Source organism: Anomalospiza imberbis, chromosome 1 (genome assembly GCF_031753505.1).
Source record: "Anomalospiza imberbis isolate Cuckoo-Finch-1a 21T00152 chromosome 1, ASM3175350v1, whole genome shotgun sequence".
In the NCBI taxonomy this organism is placed as follows: Eukaryota; Metazoa; Chordata; class Aves; order Passeriformes; family Viduidae; genus Anomalospiza; species Anomalospiza imberbis.
This window is the reverse complement of record NC_089681.1, coordinates 16366110-16378542: the sequence shown is the minus strand read 5'-3', so window position 1 is coordinate 16378542 and position 12433 is coordinate 16366110. Positions and strand designations below refer to the sequence as shown.

The following is a 12433-nucleotide window of genomic DNA, read 5'->3' as shown; positions in this document are numbered from 1 at the left end:
TCAAAAGCGGCATCACAGTGGCCATGTAAATTGTTCATCTGTATCACAGTGAGCCAAGGGGATTCTGTGCCTGCACCTCATTCCTTGTCTGATGCAAGTACATGCTGGAATTTAACACATAGTTTTCTCACTGAGGCTTGGCTCCATTATGTAGTTATAAATCACGTGTGCCGATAAGCTTTAGCATTTAGTATTCTAGAGGAAGACAGGACAAATCATGTCTCTAGTCATGTACATATCCCTGTAAGATGAATAGGACAACTTGACCCTGATGAAGGAAGATCTTCAACCCATGAGCTAGGATTGGCCATATCAGCCAACCTGCACAGGAGAAAGGTCATACCACTGCCTATCCATAAGGAAGAAAGAGAACGCAGGAGATGTTTGGACCTCAAACAGATAATTGGTAATTGTGCGGCCCCTTGGGGACCCCAATGGGGGAAACCTCTTTAGGTTTTCAATAGCCAAGTTGTTCACCTCCAGAGGAATTTGCTTGCTCCTGGCTCTGCCTCAAGGGACTCCTGGCACAATTTTTTCTTAGTTGAGTTACACTGACACCGGGGCAGAGTTGTGCGGCCCCTCAGGGCCCCTAAGACTCCCCTGATGAGGGAAAACCTCTTTTTAACAGTTCTGTGCCAGGATTGAGAGATGCATGGGACTTTTTTCGGTCTTCAAGTTGCTGTTTATTTTTATCTTATCAGAAGTTTGGCATGCCATCTGCAGCAGACTTAGCGAGCAAGAAAGTACAGCAAAAATGGTCACAAGATGTACAGTTTCAAGGTCTCTTATAGCTGTTTTATCTAATTAACTCTTAAAACGTACTTTATTTCTACCTTTCTACCAATAATTGATCCTTTGTCTGTCCACATAACCTCTGCACTGCGGCTTCCCACAGCCAATCACCCTGTGCAACCAACACTGCAGAAAATGGAGTAGATGAAGAAGAAGAAGCAGCTCAGACAACACCCAAGACCCTCCATCTTGTCTCCTATCTGCCTTTATACTAAAACCCCAAAACCCCAAATTTCTCACCCTGTGACAAACTACACTATTCTCTATTATCTATTTTACACACTTGTAGACTCCAAGCCATCCCAAAGTCTTGGAAGCCCTCTCCATGGGTGAAGGTTAAAGGCATTGCTTCCTTGGAAGCCAGGACCCCTCAGGACAGGCAGCGAAATATTCCCTGTGCCCTGTGTTCCAACAGGTAATAATACATTCTTGTGTGTTGATTCTGACGAAAAATAATGATTTCTAAATTAGGAAAAAATGGAAAAGCTTTTCTTCCCATGAGGACAATCAGGAAATTAAGATTATCCACACAGATTGTTTAGACTCCATGTTTGGATAAACGCTGGGGAAACCTTGCCTCACCTAAAAGCTGAGTCTGCTTTCAGCAGTAGATTGAACAAGTCAGCTCCTGAGTTCCATGTGGAACTATTCTGCTTATAAGGTTTTTTCATTCTGCCTGGTGTTTCTTTACAACCAGTTATGTGGACACATACATAACATGTTGAATTCCAGGATTAAACTCTGGATGTACACCTTTGGTTGATTTCTATTTCCATGGATATGACAATTTCTAGAAATCATATTCTCCTCTTACCAAGCACTAAATCAAAATGCCACAAAGGAACTTTTATAAGAAGCATAGACTTCAAGGTTTCTATCCTTAAGTGACAGATTTTCATCATGTAACTCATGTTTATATGTGTCTATTCTGCCTACAAAATTTGAGGCATGTTTGTCACTGCACTTTAAACTAAAACCTGAGAAATTAATGCAGAAAACTCCAACAAAACAGGGTACTCACTATGGAAGAGCCTTCTATTTCTTCAAAAACACACAAGAACAAATAGTACAAAATAACAAGAAAAGCCTCTGCCTCTACTGTTAAACATATGACTTGATATCTTATTCCTCTTTTACATTCAAATCTTTCTCAGTTTCAGTAGGAATTTGAGAGTACCAGATGTAAAACCAGTTTCAAAGTCCTTTTCAGATGATGATTGCTAAATAGAATCACACAATAGAGCAATGAAAAACATGTAATTAACCTCCACAGTCTCTGTAACAAATTCCCCTCCTAAACACTCATTGTACCTGAACCCTACACATTACAGAATGCATTGTGCTTCTTGGAGGGCTCCAAATGACCTCATGGAAATACCACAGGTGGAATGCTGAATTACCAAGCAAAAAAATAAATCACAGAAGCAAACAGTAAAGGACAGAAATACCTGGTTTCTATGGAAAGCTTTTGTTTCCAAGAAAGCAAAGAACTTCATTTTTGTTCTCAGTCCTTCAGAAAAAGATAAAAATGATGACACACAATGGATGGATTATCAAAGGCTCAAACCAGATAATATTTTTAGCATTGGTATTCCTTCTATTCCTGATTTTCTGCTCTCCCTGTCCCACAGTTAAGCATTATCTCTGTTACCTTCTGTTCCCTGTTTAAGAAGAAGAAAAGGATTTAGGCACCCCAAAACTTGGCAATTATTTTCAGTGACTTTTTTCCTTTTTTTATGGTTTTTGTTTGTTTGTTTGTTTGTTTTTGTGTGTGTGTTTGTTTTTTTTTTGTTTTGTTTTTGCAATTAAATCCAGTAAAAATTAATTATATCCACTATCAGTAAACAAATACTCTGACAATTACAGGAGTTTTTTATGACTGTACTTTGTTTGCTCTATTAATTGAATAAAATTTTCTACCTATTTGGCTACAACCATAACATTCTTCTGAAATAATTTTTCCTATGATAAGCAGTATCAATTTTGCTACTATTATTTATATTTAAATTCAACCATTATCAGATTACAAACTTTTTCATCTGGGGCTCTTAGCATACTTATAAAATTCATATTACTCCTAAACCTTACCTTCCTGAGTCCTTCCTCTGAGCATTAAGCATAGATTTAAAAACTTTTTATTAGTGAGAGAACAGTAATAATTATCTAAAGCAAGCCAACAGGCTTCATTACTAAAAAATAGACTGTTATACTTGTCACTCTCTCAGTTGAACTGATTTTTCAAGAAAATAAATGCTGGGCCTGAGGCAGAATTTTTTTTACTCCTATTTTAATCTCTTGTTATGAGAACCTCTGCTTCTTGTCATGTCTGTTTTGCTTTTTTTTCCTTCAACATATTATTACTTTCATTGACACTTGTACTACTGAGGTGTGATTTTCATCCCTGTGCTGCCATATTTATGTCAGGCAGAGGTTTTCCTCTGTAGCCTTTGATATGAGCATTATTTAATCAAGTACACTGACTGAAAACAAATCTAACCTGTTTGGGCTCTAGATAAATAAAAAAATCACTTTTTTAAAAATATCTGATTGAGAATCTGTTTTATTAATGCATGTGTCTGTTGAAGATTAATTGTCATGACAGTACACTTAATTTTTAAATGCCTCCTAAAGGCTAATTTTTATTGTAACCAAATTGGCAATAAAAGTGACCATATACTTATCTAACATGGATAACTGCATTTTCCACATTAAAAAAACCCAATCCCAGATGATACCCTTTTCCATAGCAGATATTATCTGCCTGCTCACCCTCACTTTAATTACCACTATTAGTTAGTATATTAGTATACTAGCATATTAGTTAGTATATTCTTCACAAATATTTCTTACAGGTTCTGTTTATCATTTTGTTCTTTCATAGCACTAATAAAATGGGATTAAGAGACAGGAAATGCTAATTAACAGCCAAGTTCTCCAAATACAGAGGAAGAACAGCTGTCAATGTGTATTGTTTTGGCTTTTGGTAGACCAAAAGGAACATTTCACTAGATCTTATTTACTTTCAATTTTTTGTTTTATTGAAAAAAACGGGGAAAATAATTTCCTCAAACAAATAATTTTCCTTCAGTTTCCAAAGTTTAAGAAATGCCATAATTCAACTCAAGCTGGCAAATGTTAGAATTAGCAACATGACAACAAGAACTTGGAAGGGAATCTACAAAACTTTTTACTGCTATTTAAATGAAAATGGCTTATCAAGATTTTCTTGAGAGAAAAGACTGCCATATCTGAAATATTATAACAACTGACTACAAAACTACAGAGAGTTAACACTTCATAAAAAATTCCAAGTCTTGTCTTATGGATAACACCAGCCTGTCCACTTGATGCATAATCTGGCTCTTTATTTCAGTTAAAAATAAAAAGTAGAGATATTTTTTTTACACAGCAGATGTGCAGAAGAAAAGTTTGAGGGTTTTTTTGTTTTTTTTTTTTTAATCAATAGGTGTAATAGTCATATAAAGCATCAAATTTTCTGAGACATTATTTTATAATACTTATTATCTGGAGCAACCAGTAAGTTTTTTGTAATTTTGAAAATTAGATAAGTATTTTTTCCAGAATGAAAGATAAAGAACCAGGGTTTAGTTTTAGATTAGCTATAGTCTAAGGGCATATATAGTATTTCCACTCTAAATCGAATTAACTAATTGCTGTTAATTAAGCTTTCCAAGCTGTTTTTCCCAACATATGGGAGGATACTTTTCTGCAATTGAACACATCAGTCCTATTTAAGGAATATAAATGACAAGCTAAAAAAGAATATGCTCTCAGTCTGTTTCTCTACATGAGCAATTATTAAATTAGCATCGTCAATTTTTATGTTTAGTAAACACATAATGGGAATTTCCATATATAATCTTATTATATCATTTGAATACAGCCTTGTATTTATAGAACAAAAACTGAAATCATTGTTTGAAGCTCATAAATGAATAAATAAAACATATTCAAGAAAAATCTAATACACATTTGGCTATTCAAGTGATTCATAATGTGTGTGACATTGGTGTTATCTCACTAATTATTATAAATTATTATTTAAAATTTATTTTAACTGACAGGTAGTTCAAAAGACTTCCGTTTAAGAGCTTGAAAAACTCAATGGCAATTAAGAAATATTCTAATACAGGTAATTAACTATGTAGGTGGCAGTATAAATTAATTCAAATTAGAAAACACTATTTGCTAAATCTTTGACTTTTATTACACTCTGAAGGAATAAAAATATATTATTTATATGCAACACTTAAAGAAATTTAGTCCGATGCTTTTAAAACAATATAATTACCTAATTTTAGATATTTTCTTATTCTGAAATCAAAACCATTTTATTTGGTCCCTGTTACATTTGGAGGGGATTTATACTGATATGAAGAAAACAAGACTATACTGACCTTAATGTATCTAGCCAACCATTTGTATCACCTGTTGTTCACATGCCTCTGTCACAGAGAACCTCCAGAAAGCTTTATGAGCCAGTTAAGAGATTAAAATTTTACTGGAGACCATAACTGTGATTTATGGGTTTGTATACAACTCCCTTTCTGTGAATCAGCAGCCTATTTAAACCAATAAAAAAAACAAAATGATTTGTCATATTGACATGTTTCTTGAGTAGTGTGATGCCGTGTTACCATAAAACTACCAGATCACAAAGCCACAGAATGTATATTTAATGTATAAAATTTATTTTTCCTATTTAACTGAATCTGATCTTGAAAGAGGTTATTTACTATTTTATTTCTTGTGCTTGTGTTACAACATCTGCATAACACATCTACACTGAGATTAATAATTACAAAAATCAGACTAGCAAAAATACTGTTACTACTGCTAAGTCAACAAACAAAAAAACAGACATAAATTCTCGTTAAAGGTGCTATGTTTGGAGTAAAACCAGAGCCAAAAAGTATTGCAACTACTCAGCTAAAGGTGTTTTATCTCACAGATCAGGATGGATATTTCTAGGTAAGCATATCACCAACCATACTCACATTATTTGGATACCATGCATACAGTACTCTGCACAGAAACTCCTCCAGAGACAACCCATGACCAACAGGTGTGGCCAATGCTAATTCCCCCTAGCTCTGTGCTGAAAGCCTCCATGCTATTCACTTTCTGACATTATGAATCTGTCTGAAGGCTTCACCAATCATTACCAGTACAACAGTCCAATCCATTCTGTTTCTAAATATATATTTTCTTAATATAATAGTGGTTAAATTGTTAGATGCATAGACAATGAGGCAAATGAGTCTACAGTGCCCCTCATCTTGATGCTACATATTTGGAATATATTTAAAAACCATTTTACAGCTGCAATTGGAATATCAACATTTATGCCATGTTCACAATTATTACTGGGAAGGGTTTTTTTTTTAAGCAAGACTACATATTCACAAAAGGAAAAGTAACAAAAAGTTGCATTTTCACATTTCATCATCTTCTTTATCACATTACAATTACAATATTTGACTTACCCTATGGTAGGTGGTTCAGAACCTTCTATTTCCAAATAATCATATTTTTCTTCCATTTGGAAATCTGTAAATATGAGTGAGATAGTATCACCAGGCTCTGCCACAATTGTCCATGTGCAATCTGCATTATTATGATATTCATTAGGAAAGTTGGGGCTCGAGATTATTCCACTCGATCCTCTCATAGTTCCTCCACAAGCATCCTCAGCTGTAAAAAAAAAAAAAAAAAAAAAAAAAAATTAAAATTACCCCATAAAAATGTACGCTTTTTTGCTGAGAATAGAAATTCATTAGTGTTTAGGTGAACAATTGCTTAAAAGTTTTTAACATGTTTGACTTGGAATGATGCTGCAAAATTAAGGTGTTAAAAAAGTAATTGCTTCAAGTTACCAATTACTTAAGGATGATTATACTTGTGCCAGCACATATTTTTATAATCTATTATTTATTAATAATTATAAATCTTGATTAGCATAGCTTCGGTCAATTTACAACAGCATGCAAAAATGGCACTATTTCTTCTTTTTCTTTAACCAAAAATGTTTCCATGAATCAAGTTGAGTTTAATCCCTATAATAAACAGTCTCACATGTGAAGTGCAGCAGTCACATTATACTGAGAAAAGAAGCATGAAAATCTTACCCATTATATAATAACTGTATTGTCGTATTTTATTTTACTGAGTATCTAATCATTAGTTTTATTCTTGAGAAATCATTTTCTCATTTTCAAACAGCTGATCAGTTTTTAAACCAAAGCCATTCACGAGAGATTTCTTAATGTCAGATGCAAGATGCTTTCACAATGAAGATGTTTACATCAGTGTAATAAGTTTTAATAGATCAAATATTTACTATTTTACTATAGGAATACATTTTTCATGTCATATGAAACTGTGAACAGTGAAGCTATTTCACCAATTATCACAATGATTTTTTTTTATGGTGACTGAAACCAAAATTACTCTGTTTTTTAGCATGTGAGCTTATGCTGGATATACCAAACATTGGATATTCACAAAATCAGTCCTAAAATAACTTATTCTATGATGAAACAATTCTCAAATGATTGATGTTCTGTATCTTATTTATTAATAGTATATAGATGCCTAATAACTCAAAAATTATTTTTGAGGATCTGTTAAAATTATTTTTGTGAGCTAACAAAATTAATTGTAAATTTAGTGTTTTTTCTTTCAAAGATGGAAATATCTTTCTAATAACTTGAATGAAAATATCATATTGCATTACTTATTCAGTTTATTACCTAAATGTTTGAAGAATATTTGAAGATTTTTTTTGCTCAATTAGAGTGCGAGTATGAATAAAACTTGCCCCAGAGTCTGAAAATCCAGTCAATACTGATGAAAAATGACTGATAAAGATAGAAAAAAAACCAACTTTAAGGAGTATAGGATCTCAGAACAAAAAGTTTAAAGAATTCTGACACACATAATGGCTCACTTCTAACCGAAAGAAAAAAATTCATGACTCTTTCTTACAGCAGTTTATGAGTTTAAAATACCAGGTTGTGTCTTTTAAAAGTTCTGCTAAATTATGCAATGGCCAGATTAAAAAAAAACCAAACACAAAGTAAAACCATATCTTAAATTTATTCTTACTAATTAGGCAAAGCCCTTTGAATACACTAAATATAATAAAACTGAGAAACCTCATCACATCACAGGTTCTGGCCCCATACTGTGAAAGGAATAATAAATATATATAAATAAATAACAATATTATGTTTTCCTGCATTGCAACATTGCAAACATTCAGAAAAATAATTTTAAATTGCTAGTTTACAGTAGGAAACCTTCTTACTGTATTGCAGAACTCATGCTCTGCTTTTCACAAGTGAATTACTGAGAAACATATCTTAGTTCCTAGAAATATAACAAACTGTTTACTAATAAAATTGATATAGGATACCAAAACTTAAAAAATTAGTGTGGCACTGTTTAAAAATATAAACAATGTCAATGTGTGTGCCATTTATTCTGAGCCACAGCTGTTTAGGAATTTTTCCAAAGTGTGATTTTTGCTACCATCTGCAAAATGGCCCAAACAAATCATCATGGTTTCTATTCTGATTCATGTAGCAAATTTGCTACAAATACAATTATCATCTACATTTAAGTGTTGCATATATAACCAAAAGCACGCTGATGTCTTTCAATCAGATCCCCATAGATAAAAGCTCCTATCTGTGAGAAGACTGAAAAAGCATTATGCCAATGCAAATGTTTGGTGTCTTAAGTTGTGAAGACAGTGCAAAAAATGATTTTGATTCTCAAGTAAATTGACAAACACTGTTGACAGGAGTTCTATCACTAAATTCATAGAGCACAATACCCTGATGAATAAAAGAAAATGTAGTAATTGTATCTTGTGCAACCTGCTTTTAGCACCCCTATTTCTATCACAATTGAAGCAGCATAATTTCTTAGATGTCAGCTACGAAATGTTGCAAATAAAAGAATAACTGGTGCGGGAAAATTTAGGAAGAGTTACAGTGGCTGATCTTCATCAATGTGCAACAAGCCCAGTAAGGAGATGTGAACAAGGAAAAGAGGAAAGATAAGCTTTGCTGTGATTTTGGTACAGATCCACAATAATCTCTTTCCCTGCCTTTCTGTAACTTTCTGAATTACCTCTAAGAAACTACCAAGGTAGGAAGTGCCTAACCCCCTGTTTCCATGGGAAAAGATAAGCCCTTTCATGGGATTGTCTTTGCTCAAGGACCACTGTATACTTGGTAGCTAAAGCAGCGGGATGGGGGAACCTGTGTGTGTGCCTCAAGGACATTTAATCTTGGGGAGAAATAATCTGTGGTGCAAGTTGTATGTTGCAGGGAGCAAAACATGAACCAATGAAGAGTGAATTTTGTGAGGATCAAGGACAGTGTGGCAGTGACCTGGATCTGGCTGGTGCTGGTGCCCAATCATCAAGTGTGCTGCTTCTCCTGTCATAGGCACCCATCCTTATGAATAGATCCCAAATCTTAACCTATTTTTGAGCATCTGGAGGGGAGGATGAAGTCCATGAAATGGGAAAATAATACCTGCTTGTGAAAGGATGGAAGATAGTAGCTCATGAGAATGTATTTATCTGTTTGTGGGTCATCAAGAGGATTTAAGGATGTAGTTAAGTTCTATGCGTATGTGCTGCATGTTTCCACACCCAATACACACTACAATCACTACAGTCAAAATGTATCAGCTAAACAGCAGTAAAGCACCTAAATTCCTTGAAAGAATTGTGTGCATCCCTATCCTTTTAATTTCTAGTTACCAAATATGAAGAAAAACATTCACAGAAATTGTAAGAAACACTTCAGTTAAGACTTGATAGCGTCTGACATTGTTCAATTACAAATACATAGCTAATACAGATTTTTTTTCAAGATCTACTTTTAAAATTCATACTTCATACTTTCAAATTAAATTGAATTGGTCATGTACTGGGAAATTTTATCTAATAACAATCTTGCAAATGTAATATGAAGGCATAAATGCAAAAAATTCACTTACTGCCAAGATGTCATTTTTCCTAACATATTTCTCTGATCTTAACCATATGCTGAAAGGGGAAGATTTTTCAAAGTGATATGCAAGAGGGGACTTGGAATTAAAAAGCTTTTCAAGGTATTATGAATTCAAATTAAGATCTCTGTTTGAATATTCATAAGGGATCTTGTGCAGAGGGAGTATCACTGATATGATGAGTGATGATTATGAAAGTAATGTTTTGGGGGTTTGGTTTTCATTTTTCTTTTTGTGGGCATAGACTGTTTCTATTTATTTTCATAGATACCTGCAGTTTTTTATCTCTATTCTTTTTTTGTTTTTACAGTCTTATGATTAAATGCCCATCAGAAAAAAAAAAAAGTGAGATGCTTACAAGTTCAAATAATCTCAAGTGAAATCTGATGTCATAAAGTTTTATCTTTTTTTTTTCCTGGTTTGCTTTTCGCTGTTCATTTTTCATAATAAATTTTGAAAATATATTTCTCTAGTGATATCTTATTTAATTTTCTGCTTATTCTTGAGGAATTCAGTGATATTCACAATAATGTTACATAAATATTGAACTGAAAATTTCTGTAAAATGGATGATCAAAGACAGACAATGTCATCAGTGATTTATAGGACATGCAAATTTGTGGATTTCATTGAGAATTCAATGAGATTGCATGCTAGATCAAGCTTTAGTCTGGTACACAATATATCACACACATCATCTTATCCATCTTGATATTTATAGCAAACTAAACAGTTAAATTTTCTGCACATCCTATACTGCCTTCACAAAAAAACTCCCAGCTTTGATTTAGTTTTTTATTCTGTTGCTTCACTGGCTGTGCTACAATCAGCAGAGTAGAAACTATATAGTCTAAAGTCTAAAGTGAGAAGCACCTTAAAAAGTTAAACTCAGTTTTAAAGTCTGTAGTATTACAGTCTGATAATGAAACTCGCTAATGAGTGCAGTAATAGATCACATAGGAACAAAAATATCTTTAGGAAGCTCTATAGGCAATGCCAGTTGCTTCTGCTTACTCCTTCGCACAAACACTTACTACTTTTGTTTCCTGCCCACTTTTCTTGGAGAATCTGTATATGTCTATAGCAGAATTCCAACAGTGCCAACTGTTTTGCTGTGGCTCTGTGATTTTAATATTGTCATTGATCTCTGACTGCATGTGAAGTTGCAATTCTTGGGCTTCCCATGCCACATTTGCTTGCATACAGACACTGCAGAGCTGTTTCTGGTCACCCACCTTCATCAAAAAGAGTGCAAGAAAATCCCTCATCAGTCTGTTCTGTGCGCACTCTGTCTGATCCTCAATAAACCTTCAAGCTTTGGTAACCAACCACAAAAACCCAGTGGACCTGGGTCAAAGACCTCCTCATTAGATTAGCAAGATCTTGCTCTGCTAAATAAAAACTAGCTCTTCAATTTGGTGTCAATAAGATGATGTTTAGAGTCAGAGATTAAAAGAATGGATCTGTAAAGTATAGAGATCAGTTTCTTTAATATAATGTATATATTATATTTATTTTATACAATATTCTGATACATTATAGAAACTCCAAAATATAATGCAAGAGAGATATATAAATATATAATATCTGAGAAACATTTACATGATGGCTTTTTCTACAAATCTATAGCAATGAAAATATTTCAGCCTTTCCTCATTATTTATGCACAAAGAATAACATTACAGATTTCAGAAATTGAAATATAAAGACTGAAAAACATGTATCAACTGAAAACTTTTCAGGACAGCTTTGCTCAAGATTTTTCATTTTTGACTTACATAAATTTCATCCAGCTTTTGAGTAGAGGGATATAAAACAATTCTTGAGGACAAACGGAAGTCTTATTGTCTGTATTGATTTGTAAAACTCACAGATTTTAAATTCTGAATAAACCCAGTGATGACTATAAATTGACATGATTCAGATCCTCAAATCTCTCACTTTGCACTTTTGTGCTGTATACCAGTAAAATTTATATATATTTGACAGCCAGAAAAAAATTAAAAAATGAAATAATGCATCTGTAGCTAAAGAGGTGAGGAGTTTAAATGGTGCTTGAACCTAGGTTAAACGGAATAAATTGCCTTTCCACCTACCACTGCTGAGATAGAACCACAAAAACCACCTGTGCCAGGGGAAAAACACTACAGTTTTTCCACACAGCCGGTGCCTGCCTGGAGGCCTGGATTGGGCAGTGTGGGCTGACCCGTGAGGAAGGCAGCCACGCACTGCCCGGACCCGGCACTGCCCAACCGGCACCGCGGCCTGGCCATGCTGGGGGCTGCAGGCTACCAGTGGCACCAATGGCACCAAGGGTGGCAGGGGAGGCACAGCAGGGCACCAATGGCACCAAGGCTGGCAGGAGAGGCACAGCCGGCACCAAGGGCAGCAGGGAAGGCACAGAGGGGCCGGGCGGGCACCAAGGGCAGCAGGGGAGGACAAGAATCAATGAGGACACAGCAAAGGATGAGGGAAAAAGGGGAGCTGTGGGCGCTGTCCCCTCGCCGCCAGTCGATGGCCGGCAGAAGGTGAAGTGTGGCAGGAGCGAGGGGAAGGGACAGAGGGAGACCAGATGAAAGCAGAGGAAATC

At 34.6% G+C, this 12433-nt stretch overlaps 1 protein-coding gene across 3 annotated transcripts in view; it reads right to left on the bottom strand.

Annotated features, from left to right (window-relative positions):
- The window catches only part of CSMD3 (CUB and Sushi multiple domains 3), a 586072-nt gene that overhangs the window by 392344 nt on the left and 181295 nt on the right, over positions 1-12433 (bottom strand). For all 3 annotated transcript variants that reach the window (XM_068182735.1, XM_068182715.1, XM_068182726.1), the window contains exon 5: positions 6300-6507. In XM_068182735.1, coding sequence (XP_068038836.1) covers positions 6300-6507 — 208 coding nt within the window. The remainder of the gene's footprint in view (positions 1-6299; positions 6508-12433) is intronic.